Source organism: Canis lupus, chromosome X (genome assembly GCF_048164855.1).
Source record: "Canis lupus baileyi chromosome X, mCanLup2.hap1, whole genome shotgun sequence".
Lineage (NCBI taxonomy): Eukaryota > Metazoa > Chordata > Mammalia > Carnivora > Canidae > Canis > Canis lupus.
Window position 1 is genome coordinate 23,228,537 of NC_132876.1, and position 23,600 is coordinate 23,252,136.

General features: G+C 37.8%; 1 protein-coding gene across 7 annotated transcripts in view; it reads left to right on the forward strand.

Moving 5' to 3' along the window:
• Positions 1–1,347: 1,347 nt before the first annotated feature.
• SMARCA1 (SNF2 related chromatin remodeling ATPase 1) overlaps positions 1,348–23,600 on the forward strand; it is a 72,980-nt gene continuing 50,727 nt past the window's right edge. For 4 of the 7 annotated variants that reach the window (XM_072817405.1, XM_072817400.1, XM_072817402.1 and 1 more), the window contains exons 1-9: positions 1,381–1,730; positions 6,308–6,394; positions 9,837–10,003; positions 10,315–10,415; positions 10,518–10,618; positions 13,708–13,887; positions 17,855–18,010; positions 19,334–19,465; positions 20,420–20,488. In XM_072817405.1, the coding sequence (XP_072673506.1) occupies positions 1,557–1,730; positions 6,308–6,394; positions 9,837–10,003; positions 10,315–10,415; positions 10,518–10,618; positions 13,708–13,887; positions 17,855–18,010; positions 19,334–19,465; positions 20,420–20,488 (1,167 nt within the window). In that variant the 5' untranslated portion in view covers positions 1,381–1,556. Of the gene's footprint in view, positions 1,731–6,307; positions 6,395–9,836; positions 10,004–10,314; positions 10,416–10,517; positions 10,619–13,707; positions 13,888–17,854; positions 18,011–19,333; positions 19,466–20,419; positions 20,489–23,600 lie in introns of all 7 variants that reach the window. The other 3 variants (XM_072817401.1, XM_072817406.1, XM_072817407.1) reach the window with 1 other exon arrangement.

Below are 23,600 nucleotides of genomic sequence, written 5' to 3' on the forward strand. Positions count from 1 at the left end.
ATGATAAGCACATAATGAAAGTAAAATCAGAGCAAAGCTAGCACCACCAGTCTCAGTGGCACAATCACCTGTGTCTTGCTCTTTTCCTCTAAAAACTTGTAAGTCTCTATGTAAAACCAGTCTCTGGACAGGATCTCACAATCCTTCGCAGAAAGGTGTAAATGACCAATACTAGCTAAAATGTCACAAGGATTTTGCATACTAATGAGTGGCAGCTTAAAACAAAAAGGAATCTAGGCTATTATCCCCAGGAAAAAGAGGTATCTTTGGGGGGCCATTGTGTGCCTTCCTTCCATTCACAAAAATCACTTGATTTTAGTTGGTAATTTAGGAAGGTGTGTTGAGGGAAATTAATCATGATTTCTTTACATTCTCAAAAGCATTTGCTTCATTTTGGAAATCGCAGATTTTGTGATTGTAGTTTGGAATACTATTTTTGGTATGTTTTGCTGACTTTCCTCCCTAATGACTGAAATTTAAAAACTAAGATGTAAATCTTCCCGTTATTGATCAAAATAAGTGGTAAGAAATAGAAACAATAATATTTAATGATTGACATTGTATGCAGTTCCAACCTTTACAGAATGCTTTTATATCCACGATCATGCACATTACTGGTGTTTAATTACTACTTAATAACAGAGGTACAAAAAGAACACGCTCCAAAAAACTCACAGTAATTCAATCCAATTACTAATATTGGGTACCGACCAAGATTAGCCTTAGGTTCTGTGAGGCCCTTGACCTCGTCCTCCTGAAGGAGTTTTAAAATTCAGTGATGAAGGCAAAAGAAGGGCCCCTGCACATTGGCCATCCGAGAAGTACCAGAGTTGCAAATAGAGCAAATATACATACAGCCCAAGAGTCACGCTTTGCCTTGTAAGAGAATGTTTGCAGCCGCAATCAAGAGATTCAAGGAGTGCTTCTCCTTCTGCAGAATTTGCAAAGGTGCAAAGAGCACTACCAATTCCCCTTCGGGACCTGGGAAAGGGCAGTCCCCAGAGGGGTTCTGAGCTTTGCAAATGGTGAGAAAGACCTTTCACAGTGCAGTTACAGGCAGAGGAAAAGTTCTTTGTGCAAGAAGGGGAGAGCGCCCCGAGGTACAAAGAGCAGATTTAAGGGAAAGAGGATTCCTTCTGCACACATCTGCGAGGGGAGCTCAGGCTGACTGTTGGGGGCGTGTGGGAAAGGAGATTTTTTAGGGAGCCGCGGGCTTGTGGGTTCCCGCCTCCACCCTGGTCCGCGCCCCACACTCAGGCAACAGTTGGTCGTGCGGGGCCGGCCCGGGCTCTGGGTGGGGAGGGGGAGTCTCGCGATCGTTGAGGGGGGGGTGGAGGAAGGGGGGAGGGTGACGGGGGGAGGCCATGACGTAGGGTGGGTGGACGGAAGTGGGGCAGGGTTGAGGGTTATTTAAAGAAGGGGGGGCTGAGCGAAGGGGTTGGAAGCGGAGTGATTCCCCACCCTGCTCCATCTAGCTCTTTCCAGTGCAGCCACTGCCGCCGCCCAGGAGCCCTCGTCCCCTTCCTCGTCCCCCTTCTCGTTCCCGCTCCAACGCCATGGAGCCGGACTCCGCTGCAGTGGCAGCCACCGTGGCAGCCGCTAATGCGACCGCCACAATCGTGGTCATAGAGGACGAGCAGCCGGGGCCATCCACCTCTAAGGAGGAGGGAGCGGCCGCCGCGGCCACCGAAGCCACCGTGGCCACGGAGAAGGGCGAGAAGAAGAAGGAGGTAAATAGGAAGGGGGTGTGTGTATGGTGAACAAATCCTGAGCCGGGCCCCTCTGAGGGGCCCAAGCCCTGACCTTTCGGCGCCGACAGGTACCGGTGGAGCTCCGCGGGGCTGGGGGCCGAGGGCGCGCTGGGGGGTGGGGGCGGCGAACAGTCTAGCACTGGTTCCCCTCCCCCTTTCCTCCGGGCCGCCTGGAGGGCGGGGGCGGGGCTGGGCGCGGGCGCGGCGCCGGGTGGAGGGTGCCCGTTATCCCGGGGATTGGGGGTTTTGGAGCCCCTAGACAGCCCCCGGCCCCATTCACATTCCCGGAACTGGGGTAACGGGGTGGGGGATGGGGCTGTGCAGGAAAAAGCCTCCGCCTCTCCCTCTCCTCTCGCTCGCTCCCTCTCCCCCCCTTCCCGTCGGCCTCTGCCTGGGAAATCTGGGCCCTTCAATCCCACACCCGCGCAAAAGGGGTTCTGATTGGGCTTTTTTTTTTTTTTAATTTGAATTTCGAGGTGCTGATAGTTGGGAGGCGGAGGACGATAGGAGAGACTTTTGTTTTTTTGAATGACAATGTCGACCTTTTAGGTGGCAGCAAAAAAAAACAAAAACAAAAACAAAAAAACATCCCTTGTTCGTTTGGTCCCCTCCTGCTGAAGCGGGGGTGTCACCCCGAGAAAATGAGCTCTCCGCGTCCTACTCGCCCCCCCGCCCCGGCCGCAATCCAAACCCCAAACTGTGGAACCGTGGACGCTGGCTTAGGAAAATTTCCAACGTGTGCACCCTCACCCGCTCCTGCCCCGCCCCCGACGGTATAGTGTTTCACTCCAGGGCCACCCAAATGGTCCCCCAGTCCGGCCCCAAGCCTTCCAGGCTTCCGCCTCCCTCTCCTAGTGGGCGCTGCTGGCTCCTGGACACACGCAGGGTTTTTATTTTTTTATTTTTTATTTTTCTTTAACCCAGCGTCGCTAGGATGAGCTGCTGCTAACATACATAAGGAGACCTCTCAGGCACCTTATTGAAACCAAATCCAGAAAATATGTATTCTCTCCATAAGGCACATTTCATATGGACGAGGACATGCAAATAAAACGAAGAATTTGAAATAAAAAATAGGATGGGGTATAAGGATTCTTGATGTATAATAAAATTGTAGAATGGATCATTTATGGGTGGATTTGTTTCCGTGTACCAGTAGGCATATCACAATTAAAAAACGGTAGGTAATTAAAATTACGCTTTAGATATCTCAAGTGGCTTTGTCTGAATCATTATCGGATATGATACGACCAAATTAAAAGCTTTTGAAGGAAATTAACACCTTTTTGCCGTGAATTAGCGTAATTGTAAATGCAGCAGTTGTTTAAGTGACATCTTTTACTGTTTCAAGATTGACTAAACAGGAAGACAATTGTAGTGGAAGTGAAAACCATAGAAAACATGCAATTTTTAAGATCTATACAGTACTTGGATCAGTAAGACAATATTGTGAAGATGGGTCAAATACCAAGTATCAATATAAAATCAATTAGTGAGGAATTCAGAAATGAATCTAGGTGTCTTTTATTTCCTAGACTGGGCAAATGTAAGGGCTAAACTGTCTTTTGTATGGCAGTACAGGTTGCTGAATTTCCAGATTCTGTAAATTTTTTGAATTGTGAAAAGATTCAGAATCAATGAAAAACTTATGTAACAAACATTGACTTGATATCTATCTATTCCTGAATTCTGTATCCTCATCAGAAATTCCCCTAAAAGTACCTGATTTGTTTGCTCAGCATAGGGAAATGAGGTGTTGCATGGCAGGAACTTTTTGAATACCAGAAGTTTTTTACTCTAGTCACTACATCTTTTTAATTTTTCCTGAAAAAATCTAAAGAGGACCAAAACATCCACTTAAGTTCTTCTGTTTGTTTCATTCCTTCAAATAAAGTTATTTGGCACCCCTCCAAACCTAAATAGATAGCTCACTCCCTTGCCTCCTTTAAGTGATGTACTGAAAGTACAGATTAACCTGTTCCTCATGTTCCTCAGTTATGCTCTGCAAATGATACAAAGGCATTTGAGATGCAGGAGACTGTTTCTCCTCAGTTTAATAACCACTTCTCAGACATTTCCAGTATTGTGTTGATTTTTTAAATGATATTTATCCCTCCTGCCTCAATTGTCAGGCTATTAGCTATCATTTTTTAGACAATCTACTTCCATCAGAAATAATTTAGGATAGAGGATATAGATGTTACAAAACCGTAAGACCATTTACAATGACTATGAAAATACAACCCCCCCCCCCAAAGTACAAGTAATGCAGTGGGCAGAGGGAAATAATTACACCTGAATAGTAAGCAAAAGAGATGTTGCTGCAGAGAGACTCATGTCTTATCCTGGGCTTCTGCCATCCTTTCTTTGTGTTATTTTTGTGACTTCTAATGGTCTTTCTCATGTCATTTGCTGCTGCTTTTATTCTCCGTAGTATGGCAAGCCAGATTATCAAACTTGCTAGAATTGTGTATCAAATAAAAGAAAATAGGCCCTGAATAAGAGCATTTTGTGATGCATAAAATAGATGAGAGTAGATTGACTTGTGACATTTAGCTGTAGAAAGATACTTTGGCTTATCTTTTGGTTCTTGAACTTACTTGGTTTAAGTGATAATTGGATAACCTGATGCTGGAAGTTGGAGTTGGTGTATTTGGTAATGAAAACATCAGAAAAAGGGTCATGGTCTTTAAGACAAGGCATCTTGATGATCTTGTGCTGTATGCTCATGGCATCTAAACTACCAGATGATAAAATCCATAAGAAATTAGAATATCTTAGTCACCTTTTATCTTTTCTTGTATGAGAAGTGTATTTTTGAAAATCTACAAAGGAGGTTTAGAAGGTAGGTATTTTAAAATTTGTTGTGGAAGATAGTGCCAATTAAGTAATTACCCACAGCTTTTAATAGCACTGCTCAAGATTAGGAATTTTAATTAGCATATAATTAAATTTTATGGTATTCTACCACAAGGTAGGCAAGAGTATTGAGTGAAATTTTTTCTAATTCAAGCTTTAATTTTTCTGTAAGTGAAATCTATGTCCCACATTATTAGATATATACTTGTGCATATGAAGTGAAGTAATTTTCACTGTTTTGAAAGTTGAAAACTAGACTTCATGTAGCTTTTCAAGTAATGATAAAAGTGATTTTTTTAAACACAGTTTTAACTTGTTGCTTTGAAAATAAAAGTGGATTTATAGTATATGTGATAGTTTGAAAGTATGGGGTTGAGGGGATTTTAGCACTTTTCTTGTCCATCCAGGATTATATCAAAACATCTCACTTAGATGATATATACATATGACATGCTTAAAACAAGATGTCTATTATTTAAGAATAACTGAACAGTATCTGATCAGTGCTTCAAAGTATAACCCTGACCAGGGTCAAATTCCATAATCTTAGTTTGGATTTTCTCAAAATAGAAATTTCAGTAAATGTTGGAAGACCTATTAATTAACTATTGGAGTCATGTCTTTCTTAGGTTTAAGATCACATTCTGTTGTTGATTTAGGACCTATGTTTTCAGGAACTGGTTGACAAAAGCTATTATAAAATGGACATGATTTCTTTAGTTTTCACCAACAGATTTGAGTTTTGACTAACACGAAGTCTGTGTTAAAACAGAAATACTCAAAAAAAAAAACAACAGAAATACTCTTGGCTCGAGTGCTAAGGGGTATATTTGTGTTTTTATTATTTCTCCATTTCTTAGAGAGAAGGAGGTGTATTTTATATACCTATTTAAATTTACATGTACAAGCTTATCTTTACAAAGGATGGCATGCATGAAATATAATCCTCCAGATAATTTCATTATTTTTAAGAAGCTGATTTATATTCATTTTAATTAAATTACAACTTTTTACATATCAAAAGTTAATAATAGTTGATAGCTTGAGAAACTGCTTCCACAAAATGTTTCTGTGATATGGTTTAAAATTCTTTTCATTCCAGTTGGAGAAAATTAGCATAAACCAAAAATTTAAAACTGTACTGTTTTATTATTTAAATAGAAATGAACACATTGCATTACACTAAAAAGTTTAAATGTTCAGATTAGAATATGGAAACAATGAAAAGTGTCTTTTCAGGAACAAAAACCACAGTCTTCTTCCGAAAATCTGGCTTGTTTCCATTACATAAAGAAGTGTTTCTGAGAATTATTATTTACTTTCCTTGGGTTTTTTGGTTTGTGGTTGATAATATTAACATATTCTAGATTTTAAATCTATTCAATGGTTATATCTTCTTTATACTTTAAATTAAAAAATAGGTGAAAAGGCTCAATGTCTCACCTTTTGGTGTTCATTTGAATTAATGTTATTTCTCTGGCTTTCACAATTCAGATTTTTTGTTGGACCTCAGGTGCACAGAACTGGACTAATTATAAGCCCTGCTTCATGACATGCTCTCATCATTGGTTTATGTGTGGCTCATGTTCATTTATTCATTTAGTATTTAATTACTTTTTACTTTTTTCAAATGAGAATGCTGACTACTTTTAAGATCTTGCTTTGTAATTTGATAGCTTATTTTTTTGAAATTCTAGAAAAATGTTTCTTCATTTCAACTCAAACTTGCTGCTAAAGCTTCCAAATCTGAGAAGGAAATGGACCCAGAATATGAAGAGAAAATGGTAAATATATTCTTGGGTAGGACAGTGAATACTATAGTTGATGTTTTTGATATTGAAATATAGTTGATACTCAGTCTTACATTAGTTTCACCATAATTGATTTTTATAGAGGAGATGTGAAAGAGTGAAAAAATACATGTGTATATATAATGAATATTGGATCATAGATTTTACAGTTGGGAAGTAATTTAAGATATAATTCATCATAATAGGTTTTAAAAAAATTATTTATTTGAGAGAGAGGCAAAGAGAGAGCACAAGCTCCAGGGAGGAGCAGAGACAGAGTCAGAGGGAGAGTAACTCAAGCAGACTTCCCACTGAGTGGGGAGCCTGACTCTGGGCTTGATCCAGGACCTTGAGATCATGACTTGAGCCAGTCAGACGTCCAACCGACTTAGCCACCCAGGTGCCCCCCTCCAATCATAAAAGATGTTTGTTGAATAAATGAATCTTCTTGTTTTCAGATGAGAGAATAAGGATCAGAGAAATTTTATGCAATAGTTGGGAATAGACATCCTATCTCTTCACTTTTGTTCTGTGCCCTTTAACCCATAATAAGATTTTTTTAAAGGTTTTATTAATTTATTTAAGAGAGAGACAGCTTGAGAGAGAGTGTTGGGGAGAGCCAGAAGCAGACTCCCCCGCTGAGCAGGGATTCCCTACCCTGGCTCAATCTCAGGACCCTGGGATCATGTCCTGAGCCAAAGGCAGACAATAACTGAGCCACCCAGGTGCCCCTAAGATTTTTTAAAAGATTTATTTATTTATTTGAGAGACAGAGACAGGAGAGACAGCGTGTGTGTGAGAGCTTGAGTGAGCAAGTGGTGGGGATGGAGGTGGTGGAGTGGGCAGAGTTAGAAGGAGAGAATCCTCAAGCAGGGGCTCCAAACCAGGACCCTGAGATCTTGACCTGAACTGAAATCAAAAGTCAGACGCTTAACTGACTGAGCCACCCAGGCTCCTCAGATGATTTTTAAAAAAGATTTATCAATTTATTAGAGAGAGAGAGAGAGAGAGAGAGCAAGAGCATGCACTCATGCACAAGCAAGCTGGGGGGGGGGGCAAAAGGAGAGGGAAAGAATCCTTAAGCAGACGCCCCACTGAGTGCAGAGCCCAAACTTCAGTGGAGGGGTGGCTGTATCCCAGGACCTCGAGATCACGACCCAAGTGAAAACCAAGAGTCAGATGCTCAACTGATTGAGCTGCCCAGCTGCCCCCACATAAGATGTTTTATGCTATAGATACTGTATCCACTAAGTGAAAGTATCAGTGGCAACATCAGTATGGCTGAAAGAAAGCAGGTTACAAAGTAAGACTGATATATTTTTTTCTCCTCTTCTTGCTTTGGATATATTAATTAATGTTACATATTGTGAAATGTAGCATAGTAATACATTTTCTGAAGGAAAGGACATTTGCCCAGTACATGGAAATATTACATATTTAAGCAGTATAATCTCAGTTATGCCCACCTACTGCTTTGTCATATATTTAATTTAATTTTTATACACCAAAGTTCATATCTTAGCTTTCATTTTAACTAGACTTCTATGCCTTGGGATCTTTCAAAACTAGTGAATTTGGTTAACTCAAAAGAGAAATTAACAGGTAGTTGGAACTGATCTTTTTTTTGAGGGGTTGTTTTTGCAGGAACATTATAAAAATAAGTAGAGATGAAGGATATTTTTTAGTTGTTCATAGTGATTTTACCAAACTCCCTGCCTAAATGTCTAAGGTCACATCTAACGTAGACAGTTAATGTTTTAACAACTCTAAAAACAACATTCCAGTGAGGATAACATAAAATGGAAAGGTTTTGGCCTCCTTCCAGCTTCTGGTCTGAATATATTTGTCTAATTCTTGTGTTTATGTTAATGAACCCTTGTACATTTCTGGTGTTATTAATTATGCATCCTTCATTAGCAATCAAATATTCTCTACCCTGTGGTCAGAAAGTGATTGGGAATTAAAAAATCATTCTCATTTTTTTAAATCTAAAATGATGTATATATCTTTTGACCTTCTAAGGTTTTATAGTGAAGTTTTATTTTATTATTATGGTACAAGTTATATGCCCTTTTACAATTTATTGAGAAATTATTATATGTGCTGCCGAAGTGAGCAGAATTGAGAAATTATAATACATACCAATTTTTAGTAGTTAATATATATTAACTATTATACTTATATGTGTATGTGTATGTTTTTCCCCCAAATCCTGCTTGCTTTGAAGACAAACTTTTTATGTTATTAGCATAAGGTGCAGTTTTCCAGGGGCACCTGGGTGGCTCAGTCAGTTAAGCATCTGACTTTGCCTGACATCATGATATTGGGGCCTAGGGATCAAGCCCCATATTGGGCTCTTTGCTTGGCAGGGATTATGCAAGTCCCTCTGCCCCTCTCCCCACTCTTGTGTGCTCTTTCTCTCTCAAATAAGTAAAATCTTTTTAAAACGTGTGATTTGGGATGCCTGGGTGACTCAGCGGTTGAGCATCTGCCTTTGGCTCAGGGGTCCCAGATTGAGTCCCGCATCAGGCTCCTTGCAGGGAGCCTGTTTCTCCCTCTGCCTGTGTCTCTATCTCTGTGTGTCTCTCATGAATAAAAATCTTTAAATAAATAAAAAAGTGCAATTTTCCAGATCATTGTAATTGAAGAGAGAAATATTTATTACATTATTGTACCATGCATTGACAATATTTATAGACAAGAAGACACTGTATTCTAAGGTGTTAATTGTATCTAGATGCAATTTGAAAAGTCTAAGAGTTCAGTTAATGGTATATGTATATCATAGCTAATAATTTATATTTCTGTATTTAGGATATATCGTATGTTATGATGCTTTATTTTGTTCACTTGGGAGAAGAAAATCATTACATTTTACTTATTTATTTAAAGATTTATTTATTTATTCATGAGAGACACACAGAGAGAGGCAGAAACACAGGCAAAGGGAGAAGCAGGCTCTTCGCAGGAGCCTGATGCGGCGGGACTTGATCCCGGATCCTGGGATCACGACCTGAGCCGAAGACAGCCGTCTAACCGCTGAGCCATCCAGGCATCTCTAAATCATTACGTTTTAGAAAAAGTTTTTGCTTTTTGACCCTGACTCTTTAAGCAGGGTACTTCTTGTTGGGGCATTTACTACTGTTAGATCATTTGGCTTCTATTCAAATTATCTGAAAATGCCATTTTTGAATTCTGCTGTTTACTAGCTATGGGAATTTGGACAAGTTAGTTACTCTCTCCATATTTTACTTTTATCATCTGTAAAATGTAGATAATATTAGTACCTACCTCATAAGTTTATTAAGACCATTAAATGAGTTAATATGTTGAAAGTGTTGAGAACATAGTACAAAGTAAGGGCAATATAAGTATTTGTTAAATAACTTTGAGTAAAAAAGAAAATCATTATTTTTTCTTTTGTTTTGTATGTTAGAAAGCAGACCGAGCAAAGAGATTTGAATTTTTATTAAAGCAGACAGAACTTTTTGCACATTTTATTCAACCTTCAGCACAGAAATCTCCAACCTCTCCTCTGAACATGAAGTTGGGACGTCCTCGAATAAAGAAAGATGACAAGCAAAGCTTAATTTCTGCTGGAGAGTATGTTGGCATCTCTCTCTACTTTATTCCCTCTTTTTTCCCTCCCTTCCTTCTGTCCCCACTTCTCCCTCTCCTCTCATTCCCTCTTTGCTTACTGAGTATAATTTTGTATTAAAAATGGGGTTATTGTCAATGTAAATAAGTTTTGGAGGCAACAATTTTTTCTCACTAGGAATCAGTAAAAATGCAGGCTGGTTCTACCAACTTCTAAGCAAGACCTTAGATAACTCATTTTTTTCATGACAGATATACTGACTTAATTGATAGCTTAGTATTTGAGTTGAGTATAAAGATATTTCTTTTCAATTCAGCTACCGTCACAGGCGCACAGAACAAGAAGAAGATGAAGAGCTCCTCTCAGAGAGTCGGAAAACATCTAATGTCTGTGTTAGATTCGAGGTATCACCTTCATGTAAGTATCTCATTGCGTTGGTGTTTTTTTTCAATTAGGTTTTAGAAAAATATTCTTGATTGTATTTAACAAAAGTATGAAACGTCTTGATCTCTTTTTCAGATGTGAAAGGAGGACCACTGAGAGATTATCAGATTCGAGGGCTGAACTGGTTGATCTCTCTGTATGAAAATGGAGTCAATGGTATCTTGGCAGATGAAATGGTAAGGAGTTGATAGCTAAAAACACAATCTTAGTAATGATTTTTATGTAAATTTGAAATACCTGAGCTGTATTGCCTTAGGCTTAGAGTCTAATTGCTTTATTTAGTTAGAATGTAAAGGGCATTTGTAAACTCTAGAACTGTTTCTTTAAATAACCTTGAGAACATATACTTTCACAGGCTACAAAATTCTTAGTGTGATTTGCTTATAGGTTTAAAAAACCTCCCTGTAATTTTGATTTTGTTTGCACTTTGGCTTCCAGGAAACTCAGAGCCAGAATTAATGCCAAAATCGAGCCCCTGTGGAATGTAATGGCAGGCCCATTGTGTCTTTTGTGCCTTTTTCTATTCTATATCTTCTAATCTTTTCTTGGCCCTTCTTTATTTCTATTTTACCATTAATTTATCTTCCATGTTTTCATTGTAGGCTACCTGAAACATATTTTCTTTGTAGGTGACCTGAAATCCTTTTGGTAGTAAAGTGGGGGTATATAAAGTAAATACTAAATGTGTGAATGAATAAATCGAACAATAAATGATGAAAGCATGAATCAATGAATGTAAGAACCTCAATGCGTGAGCAGTCAGAAAGTGAATAGATAGAATAATGAAAAAAAGTAAAGAGCAATGTTGAGTCCTGATGTAGCATAGTGCCAGATAGAGCCTGAGAAGTAAGCTAAGGAATGATGGTCATATAAATAAAATGACCAAAGAAAGAAAGAAAGGCTATTTAAGATGCTGATTCCACCAGATCAGGGAGTATATGAAGGCTTAGATTGGTATTTTAAGACCAAATGAATAAGATAGGATTTAAGAGAGGGCAGGGGGGCAGTTCTAGATCTTTATGACCCAGTGATATTCATATTTATGTGACTCTGGAGCCATATTTGCTATCACTCTTACCCAGAAGAGCCACATGACTATTTATGTTCTATAACATGTAGTGTAGTAGTTGGTCCCATAGATGCTGGGCAACCGTTAGCTGTGTGGCAAGAGGTCCTTTAAATCAAGGGTCTGTAGCTCCTTATATTTAGTATTCTGGGCTGGAGACTACAGTTAACTCAGAGGGGGAGGAGCTTGGTTAATTGGATAACAGAAAGATCAGGAGGATTATTGGCCCCAAGCTCCTCTTGGCTGCAGCCTAAATATGAAGGATTTAAAGATCCTTCATATTGAATTTGTGCTGACACCAGATACTTTTTAATTATTAAAAAAGGGAAAGATACTTTAAGGAGTGTAGAAAATCTGGAAAAAAGTCAAGGAAAAATTGAAAGTATTTTTTTTTTATTTTTTTTATTTATTTATGATAGTTACAGAGAGAGAGAGAGAGAGGCAGAGACACAGGCAGAGGGAGAAGCAGGCTCCATGCACCGGGAGCCCGATGTGGGATTCGATCCTGGGTCTCCAGGATCGCGCCCTGGGCCAAAGGCAGGCGCCAAACCGCTGCGCCACCCAGGGATCCCGAAAAATTGAAAGTAAATTGTAATTCTGCTACCTAGAAATAACCATAGTTGACATTTTGGTATATTTCATTTTAGTATTTTAACTCCAGATGTATTTATTTTACATAGCTGAGATCATATTGTACATATAAGTTGGTATTCTGATTTCTTCACATTCATACTTATTTTCTACATAATTCAAATATTTATTTATTTATTTTTATTTTTTTTAATTCAAATATTTATAAAATAATTACTGTGTAATAATTAATCTGGGGGAATTACCATAATTCATTTCCTCCCTTATTGCGGGTCATTTGGGTTGATGTGTAGTATATATATAGTACATATTGTGTGTATTTAGCATATATGGGTTGGTATATGTGTGTATTTGGTACATAATAATACTGTTTTGAGAACACTTGTAATTTACTTTTTTTGCACCTTTCCAGTTATTTCCATAGGATTCCTAAAAATGGAATTACTTAAAAGAAATTTTAAGTATTTTAAGTTTTTTTTTAAAGATTTTATTTAAAAAAATTTTATTTATTCATGAGAGACACAGAGAGAGAGAGAGACAGAGACACAGGCAGAGGGAGAAGCAGGCTCCATGCAGAGACCCCGATGTGGGACTCGATCCTGATCCTGGGGCTCCAGGATCACACCCTGGGCTGAAGGCAGCGCTAAACCACTGAGCCACCAGGGCTGCCCTATTTTAAGGTTTGGTGCATCTCCTTAAATGAAATATTAGGATAAACCCTATATAATAGTTTAAACCTAGGCTTATCAAAGCAAATATATAGCTTGCATAGAGATAAAGCCAGAAACTCTTTTAAAAGCCACACAGTATAGGATATCTCTTGTTGGTTAGGTGGCAAGTTCATGGTGTTCAATATGTTATTTTTTAAAAAGTTCACCAGACCGGTTGATCTCTAAGGCCCCTTCTGGCTGCAGAGTTCTTTTATGTTCTGGTTCTTTTATGGTTCTGTAGGTCTTCAAGGGTGTGAGATGCAAGTACAGAGAGCCACAAGTCCCTTGAGATGCATAGTCTGAATATTTCATGCCTGGGCTGTAATAATGTTGGGGACAGTGGGAAATAAAGATCAGTGTCTGAGCAGGCTGGTAAAGGGAATGAGTGTGAAACACATACATACAAAAATACTAATTTTGCCGCTAGAAGAAATGATAAAGTAGACTGCTTGTTCCTTTAAGAGGAGCAACATGGGCAGCCCAGGTGGCTCAGTGGTTTAGCACTGCCTTTAGCCCAGGGCCTGATCCTGGAGACCTGGGATTGAGTCCCAGGTCGGGCTCCCTGCATGGAGCCCGCTTCTTCCTCTGCCTGTGTCTCTGCCTCTTTGTCTTTCATGAATAAATAAAATCTTAAATTAAAAAGGAGGAGCAACAAAGCAGCTTTCTACTTGCAAGTTCCTGGTTTCTTTTTGTGCACACAGTAAGTACGAATTGCAATGGTTATTCACTTAAAAAACAAAACAAAACAAACAAAAAAAAACAAAAACAAAAAAAACAAAGATCTTTAAATTTTTCCCTATATGACATAGTTGGCAAATGTCTTTTGTAATGTTACCACTAACAAAATGTTTCATTAAATAAATGTTTATGGATTTTTTTCTTTGTAATGGTAATGCAGGGTCTTGGTAAGACTTTACAAACGATTGCTTTGCTTGGTTACCTGAAACATTACCGAAACATTCCTGGACCTCACATGGTTTTAGTTCCAAAGTCTACTTTATACAACTGGATGAATGAATTTAAGCGATGGGTCCCATCTCTCCGTGTTATTTGTTTCGTTGGAGACAAGGATGCGAGAGTAAGTAATAGGTTTAAAGAGGCCATCAAGAACAACATAATTTATAGGGTTAAGTTGCATACTATTACCTTAAAAGGCATTGAAGTTGACTGCTACTAGTAAATAACTCTATGTTAGGCTCTGTTTTAAGTGCCTTTTATATATTAATTAATTCTCACAACACTTCTGTGAAGTAGATATGTTACTTATTAATAACAGACGATCCGTTACTATGCTTATCTGCATTTAATTTCAACTAGGTCATTAACCTCAGTATTTTTGAGTTGCATTTTAAATCACTTTTTATAAAAAAGTCTTTATTAAAAAAAAAGTCTTTATTGACAGTATATCTTTTCCATGACACTATCAGTTATGCTGTTTGACACCAAAAATATGTAAATTTGCATGACAATATTTTTGTTTAAATTTTTTACTTTGGACTTTGACTTCGTATACGTGTACACACACATGAATGGAACCTTTTCTATTACTATGGAGAGCCTTCTGTTTTGTGTTTATGCATAGACACAGCTTTCAGTTTTGGTCTTTGAATAAAAAAATACATATCTGCATACATTCTTAGATATTAGAAGCTCTGGGCTCTTGCTTAAATTAGCCATTTGTCAATCTAGTAGGCTACAGTTACTTAGGACTGTAGAATTAATCTAAAAGAAATAAATTATGCAAAAATATAAAAATGAATAATCAGCTTAGAAAGCATATTATTAAACTTTGCCTTTATTTTGCCTCCAGAGGACATAGTTTAGAGTAAAGATTTATTCTATTTTACATATTTAGATAGGTTATCAAAAGATATCCTCAAAAGAATGGTAGCATAATGAATTATGTAATTTTATTCTTATCATTTTGCTTGAAGAAAAATTACATAAATTTATTTAAATTTAACTTATAAATAATTTAAATGTTGAAATACTGAACTCATAAATTTCGAATTACAGACTTGATTCTTCCATATGCCTGGTATTTCCCAGTGGCAAATTAGTCATTTAGAACTCTTTCTTACCACTGTTCTTTTCTTTATTTTAAGGTTTTATTTATTTATTTATTAGAAGGAGAGAGAGAGTGCATTTGCAGTGGGGATGGGCAGAGAGGGACAAGCAGACTTCCCGCTAAGCAGGGAGCCGGACAAGGGGCTCTATCCCAGGACCCAGGGATCATGACCTGAGCCGAAGGCAGTAGACGCTGAATGGACTGAGCCACCCAGGCACCCCTCACTGCTGTTCTTTAATATAATACCACTCTTTATAAAACTTTGCATTTCTAAAGTATTGATTTTTGGCTGAAATTATTTCTTGAAGATCATAAGCAAAGAAGAAATATGTATGCTTGCATTTTCTTATGTCTCAGTAAAACTGTCAGTGGTTTTCCACTATATTATATGGAATCCAAGGATTTCATGAAGTATATCTGGGAGTTTTAAAGAAAGAGTAGATGTATTTAATTTGTGACAACCTTATCTCTACCCCATGGAAGTTGGGATTCTACTGGTGGCTTCAAAACTGTTTTAATCTTGGGGCACCTGGGTGGCTCAGTCATTAAGCGTCTGCGTTCAGCTCAGGTCATGATCTCAGGATGCTGGGATCAAGCCCTGTGTCGGGCTCCCTGCTCAGCTGGGAGCCTGCTTCTCCCTCTGCCTGCTGCTCCCCTCTGCTTGTGTGTGTGCATGCACTCTCTCTCTGTCAAATAAATAAGATCTTTAAGAAAAAATTTTAAAATCTTGAAAACCAATCTTCAAAGTCCGTGTTCTTCATATTGGCAGTCATTAATACTGGGAATTCATGTTGGTGGTGATTTTAATTTTTTAAAACATTGAGATATAGTAGAATGGAAAATAGAGTTTTTCACACATGGTGGGGATATGTATTACTCCTTTTTTTTAAGGATTACAATCTAAACTATAATTTTACTGTGAGCCATGGGCAATAGAATTTGCAAACTGGTAATTATTAGTAATATGAGTAATGTACTATATTCAACACTTAATTGACTTGATTGATGTCAGTATGTATAGAGAAAATCCAGATCATTACTCCTAGACGGATTTGAACCTTGGTATCATATGGGATAGATATATTGGGTCTTTATGGTTTCCTGGCCTTTTGTAAACATTTTATGAGGTCAATGTGTTATCTAAGAATTTGATTTAGATTATATCAGATACTTGTTTGAGTTGGGAAATTCTCAGTGATAGTCTGGATCCAGTTTGATGCTAATGTAGTCCTGGAGTATATAGAAATGTGAATCCCAAGTAAGGTTTTTTAGTTGTCTTTTTTTTAAAGATTTTATTTATTTATTTATTTATTTATTTATTTATTTATTTATTTATGAGAGAGAGAGAGAGAGAGAGAGAGAGGCAGAGACACAGGCAGAGGGAGGAGCAGGCTCCCTGCATGGAGCCTGACATGGGACTTGATCCCGAGTCTGCAGGATCATACCCTGGGCTGAAGGCGGCGCTAAACCGCTGAGCCACCTGGGCTGCCCTAGTTGTCTTTTTTTAAGTAAGCTCTGCACCCAACATGGGATTTGATTTCACGACTCTGAGATCAAGAGTTGCATGCTCTACTGACTGAGCCAGCCAGGTGCCCCACCAAACTTGATTTTTTGACCCCTTCTTTTTCCACTCCAGAGGCATCAAAGATCTTGGACATGGGAACGGGAGATCTGGTTTTAGTTCTAGATTTGCTATTGACTCTGTGATGTTGAGTGACTTTTGAAGGGCCTTAATTTTGTCAACTATAAAGTGAGAGCTTTTGGATTATGTGATATTCAATATTCTGTTACACAAATTTCAAAGTAGGGCTAATTTTAATTGAAAAATATGCATATGTTTCATGAAACTGCAGGAGAAATCATTAAACTTAGTGTTTCATAAAATCAAAGATAGGGTGTTTGTGAGACCAAATGGGGTCTGGCACCCTGGTTCTCTTTATGTTGCCTCTAGTTCCCTAATGTTTTAATTAACTTTTTAAATATGACCACTTTCCAGAGTGCCACTGAAATCTCTACAAAGGACTTTTTTCTGTCTTCTATTTTAGTTCAGGCAATTCTTTTATACATATGGGCACTTGGTAAATATTTGTTGAATGAGTAACAGTGTGTTTGGTCCATAACTGAGAATTTATGAAATAATGAGTTTGCAGTTAACAATTACTTTGTTTATGCTTGTAATTTTAGATTTACAGTGCTAATTAGAACCTTCTCAATATAGATTTGGCTGCTCCCTGTAACTTCTATGGTTTTATTTTGACCTGTAACACCTAAAATTCAGTTCATTCAAATTAAAAATGCTCTCCGTAAGCTTGGCAAGTATGTTGGCCACTGCCTGTGAAGATTTAAAAATAGTTCTAAATAGTCTCACTGTTTTAAATAGCCTCCTGTACTAGATAGAGCAAGTCCCCTTTATCAAATCATATTTGTAGCCTCACATCAACATCAAGAAGTTCACAAAAACATGAATAGGCTTTTCATGACCCCTTAACAAAATATGTGACTCATTCCTACTAGAAAGGGAAGGAACATATTAAGAGATCCCAAAAGGTTGAAATCATTCATGTATAATGATTTCTTTTCATTTGGTAAAACTGTGTTTATAATAGTTGGTAATGCTTGGATCTTGGTAAGAATATAGTTTTCAGAAAGTAGTTATCTCACCTATGTCTTTTTGGATCATTTGTCTTATGAAGAGAGCTTAGTGATATAGTCATCTAGTGATAAGAACTTCGGTTTATTGGATATACTGTATGTGTTTAAGGGAAGCCTTTGCTTCTCTTTTGTTGATGAATATATTAACATGTCATCCAGATAACTGCTCACAAATGTGTCTTTGGGCCTTGGTTTTCCTATCTTTGAAATGGATGAGACTAAATGATTCCCAGGTCTCTTAGAATTATTGATATTCTCTTGATGTTTTAATTCTGTGACCATCTTGTTAGTGTATTCTAATATAAGGAACTTTGTTTTGCATTAGGCTGCTTTTATTCGTGATGAAATGATGCCAGGAGAATGGGATGTTTGTGTTACTTCTTATGAGATGGTAATTAAAGAAAAATCTGTATTTAAAAAGTTTCATTGGCGATACCTAGTCATTGATGAGGCTCACAGAATAAAGAATGAAAAATCCAAGGTAAGCCAATTTTCAATGTCATTGTTTTCTTTTAACTACCATGTCTGTTTACCTTTGTGTATTCAAGATAAAAATGGGTTAGAAGGTTGTGATTTTATTCACAGAATGTAAATGAAAATCAGTTCTAAAAATGGTTTTAGGGGGATGCCTGGGTGGCTCAGCAGTTAAAGCATCTGCCTTCTGTTCAGGGTGTGATCCTGGGGTCCTGGGATTGAGTCCCACATCAGACTCCCTGCATGGAGCCTGCTTCTTCCTCTGCCTGTGTCTCTGCCTCTCTCTCTCATGAATAAATAAAATCTTTAAAAAATAAAAATGGTTTTAAAGTTTAAATTGTTGAATATGAGACAAATGAAAATTGAACAGTTTTTAATATAAAGAAAATTAAGTGTTCATTTGCTATACCTGTTGCAGCCTAACTCTGTTATGCTACAGTATTTAAATATTTTGGTAATATTTAATATACAAAAGTCATTTGCATTGATTTGTCTTTTATTGAGGAGCCTGCCAGCTTATGTGTGTTCATAAGGATTAGAAAAAATCATTTCCTGGAATTATCTGACTTGTGTGAATTAGAGTGTGGTATTAACTTTGAAAAATATCAATATTTCTTGCCATTCAACTCCATCAACAGTAGGAAAAGCATCAATTATTATGATGAACCTCTCTTTGGATCACTGGGCTACTTTGGGAGAAACAGGGACAGAACTGGAGCAAAACCACCAGGTGGATCATACTAATTTCAGTTTGAAACTAATACCCAATAAAAAAAGACGCATGTTAGAGAATAATTATTTAAGAGTATTATAAAAACATGCATTTTTATTGACAAAGGTTACTGTTCTTTTATCCTTTTGTGCTTTAATTTTTATAGTCTTATATTTAGAAAGTTAATACAAGATAGGAAAAATGGGTGCAACTCTCATGCTTAGAAATTGTCACCAGGCCAAGTTAGAACTTGGCTAGGTATGTAGATGAACATGATTAGCAGGGAGAAAGAGATATTAGTATGTACAGTGATTAGCCTGGATTCCATGGAGTTCTGACTGTTTCTGTGGACCCAAAATGGAGAAAATAAGTTTTTTTGAAGTGAGGGAGGAGTCTCAGGTATGACTGTAATTTGCATTCTTGTAAGCATAGAAATGCCTAGAAGATTTTATTTAGTTGTGATTCACTGTGGCAATATCACCTGAGCTAGGATATTTTTCTATAGAAAAATAATTTTCAAGTTTTATTTTACTCAAAACATGTATTGGTTGGATAAAGAGCTGAATTTTGAGCATTCTGATGAATAAAGCAATGTTAACATAACTATTATTTTTCCAGCTTTCAGAGATTGTTCGTGAATTCAAGTCAACTAACCGCTTACTCCTAACTGGAACACCTTTGCAGAATAACCTGCATGAACTCTGGGCATTACTCAACTTCTTATTGCCTGATGTCTTTAATTCTGCAGATGTAAGTTTAAGTCATATGTTTTAAATGTAATTTTCTTATGTTCACAGACATCTGTTTTCAAAGCATAGAATGTAGTTTGAAATTTATAATTCTTTTTCATTTGTAATTCTTTGTGTATTTTGGTTTTCTCAGAAAAAAGTTCTTAAGTGCACAGTTTTCAAATGGGGATATTTAGAGAAATGATTCTTTTCTTTGAGATTATTCTGCCTGTTAAACTTTGCCAATATTGCATTGTTGTCAAGAACTTATGATATGAGATAGACTGAGTTCACGATTGTAAATTCAAAATTTTCTTCTAATTAAATTGGAAGGGCTTTCTACATACTAGTTTGGCAAGTGGAGTCTTTAAAATGGTGTTTGATTATTATAGTCATTAATATTTGGTAAGTACTAAAGACCTCATGATGTGTGATTCGAAAAACAACTTATTTTGTGAATGTATGATTTACATTGTTTTTATCATTAACACAAGGTTATGCTAGTGCAGCAAACTGAATTGAATGATTTAAGGACATTGGAGCTTGATTTTTCTCATTCCTGAAATTAATTGATAATAAAAAGTACCAAGTTCAGCTATCCATTGGTTTGTATACCTTATCTTGCTTTTGCTTATTTTTATTATTTAGAATTTTCATTATCATTATGTGCTTTCAATTTTATATTCTGACTCTTACTCTACCTCTTAACTGGATGTAATGCTACCATGGTATGAGGAAGCCTAATAAAAGTCTTTTAAGGAAACACTGCTGGTGGAGTTCAAATTTTAACTCCTCTGGTATTTTAGCTATTTTGAAAAGTAAATAATATTGACCATCACAGTGAACACATTTTTGAAAGTGCTTTAAAAATGAATTACTGCTGTATCATTGGATAAGAATTTATATGACATAGAGTTTATTAAAAAAAAAAGCCAACCACCTGTGTGCTTACTGCAGAATTTTCACCCCTCTACAGGACTTTGACTCTTGGTTTGACACTAAAAATTGTCTTGGTGATCAAAAACTTGTGGAAAGACTTCACGCAGTAAGTAATAGACAAGAAAATTTAATAATTAAATACACATACTATAAAAAAAAGAAAAACTGGAAAAAAAAATACACATACTGAACCAGAAAACAAAATGCCATAGAATCTGTTTGAACTTGTTGGTTTTACCTCTTGGCTCAGTGATACTGTTTCTCCCTCCCAGTCTTTCTAGCAGCACCTTTGGGAAATCAACTCAACTCTGTTCTCAGCCTGTCTAGGGAATAGCGTTTTTGCTTTGGCTCTCCTGCATGGATAGTGTGGTCCTCTCCAGTAGAAGCTGTTCATACTCCCATACCCCACAGGTCCTTAAGATGGCATCAGGATTTTCTAGTTCCCTAGTGCCATTTCTAAGCCACTATTTCTCCACCCTCGTGTATAGAGTATAGAACTCTTTCTTTAAGGTGAAGTTATCTTGCAAGTTCATCTTCCACCCATTCTCTTCTCTGTTATCCACTCATCACCAGATAACTCCCTCACATTCATTAAATACCAGTCTTCCATTCTTTGATAACAACTTCTTATACCTTTTTTTCTTAGCTCTTTCACTTATGTTACTCCTTCTCTACTTATTCTGTTACCTTACAGAGATCTCCAGTCCTTGGATCCCTGATTTTTCTCATCCATCACTTCATTTCTGTTGTTACTTTTTTCTTTAAAAAAATACTTTATTTTTAAGTAATCTCTACATTCCACATGGGTTCAACTCATAACCCTATTATCAAGAGTGTGTAGGCTCTACTGACAGAGCCAGCCAGGTGCCCCTGTTGTTACTTTTTTCTGTGTCAAACAATAAGCCCATTTTTTTGTCACTTAAACCACCGTTTTTATTTTTTATTTTTTTAAAAGGTTTTATTTATTTATTCATGAGAGACAGAGAGAGAGAGAGAGAGAGGGGCAGAGACACAGGCAGAGGGAGAAGTAGGCTCCATGCAGGGAGCCCAATGTGGGACTTGATCCCAGGACTCCAGGATCATGCCCTGGGCCAAAGGCAGGCACTAAACCCGCTGAGCCACCCAGGGATCCCCCTTCAACCACCTTTTACCAATACTTCAAACTCCTTCTTTCTTGTCCCATCTGCCATTTCTGCCCTGGAAGCCCTAAACTGGAATAGTATAACTGTCTCTGTCTTTGGGTTTGAACTCTGCTTCTACCACTTATTTTCAGAGTGACTTGCTCTGTACTGGGGCTGTTCAATAGTGATAAAGAAGGTTATACAACTGTTCAAATTGGAACAACTCCAATTTCATGTTCTGTAACATAAGCTGAGATTTGATGATGTCAGTAGTCCTTCAACATGGCCTTGTATAGCATTCCTTTCCATTTCCTATAACAGCTATTTCAGACTTTCACTAATCTCCCTAAGACTTCCATTCCAGATACTGCCTGATCTCCTCCTTTCTCAGCAAGTAACATCATTATTTTCTCAAAGAGAACAGAGAAGTTGTTAGATAGGAACTCCTTCAAGGACATCCAGCTTCCAAGGATATCTGCATCTGTGTTACAGATGTTTTTCCTCTGAAATGAATGGAAGAGACTTAGCCTCTGGTCAGTGGCTAAGTCTTCCAACATGAACCCTGGATCTCATCTCTCCCTGTTTCCTTATGGATCTTTCTCCATAATTTATCCTTTATATTGACTGAATTTTCTTTTTTTTTAATTTTTATTTATTTATGATAGTCACAGAGAGAGAGAGAGAGGCAGAGACACAGGCAGAGGGAGAAGCAGGCTCCATGCACCGGGAGCCCGACGTGGGATTTGATCCCGGGTCTCCAGGATCGCGCCCTGGGCCAAAGGCAGGCGCTAAACCACTGCGCCACCCAGGGATCCCTATTGACTGAATTTTCTATCTCTCACTCTGTATTGGCTCTTTTTCCTAACATGGAAACATGCTCAAGTATCTTCCTTCTTAAAATCCAAACCCACACCCCTTATGCACCCACCCTCACACATAAACAAAATAATACTCTCTCAACACTGTATAACTGTAGCTGTGATTCTAATTTCTTCCCTTGATAGCTAAGCTTCTTGAGAAAGTGGTTTATTTTCTCCATCTCTACTACCTAATCTCCTGTTTACTCTTGAATCCATTGACCACTGGCTTCTATCCATTTTACACAACTGAAACTTACCTTGTAAGGTCTTCAGTCATTTTCCAGTTGCTGAATTCAGGGTACACCTTTTGCTCAGTATTTGGCTTCTCTGTACTGCTTAGCACTCCTAACCACTCCTGCATGAAAACCTTTCCTACCTGGTTTCTGGGGGTACAGAATGGATTTTCTTTCTTTCTTTTTTTTTTAAAGATTTATTTATTCATTCATTCAGAGAGAGCGAAGAGAGAGGCAGAGACACACAGGCAGAGGGAGAAGCAGGCTCCATGCAGGAAGCCTGATGTGGGACTCGATCCCGGGTCCCCAGGATCACACCCCAGGCTGCAGGCGGCGCTAAACCGCTGAGCCACTGGGGCTGCCCCAGAATGGGTTTTCTCTTACCATTTTGGCCACTCCTTATCAGTCCCTTTTATGGTCTTTTCTTTCTCAGTCTGTTCCTGAAAGTTTAGTATTTTGTAGGACTTTGTCTTTGACTTTATTTTTTATATGTGCTCTCTTTGGGGACCCGCTCCTGTGTTTTCAGCTACCTCTTATCTACTTATAACTCCCAAATTTATCTTTCTAGATTTCTTACCCAGTTCCTGCATATCCCACTGCCTTCTGAGTCTTTCTGTATAAATGTCTCACAGGCAGTTGAAACTCTTAAGAATCTGTCTCAGACAATTTTTTAAAGATTTTATTTATTCATGAGAGGCAGGGAGAGGCAGAGACACAGGCAAAGGGAAAAGCAAGCTCCATGCAGGTAGCCCGACGTGGGATTTGATCCCTGGTCTCCAGGATCATGCCCTGGGCTGAAGGCGGCGGTAAACCGCTGAGCCACTCAGGCTGCCCTGTCTTAGACAATTTTAAGAGGCTCAAACCAGAGGCCAGAAGTTGTCTTTTACTCTTTCCTTTTCCTTAACTCCCATAAATCTCTAATAGTAATAGCTGTTGTTTACTAGTGTCTGCTGTGGTTAAGCTCTACACAAGTACTACCATAAATTTTCACAGCAGCTTTGGAA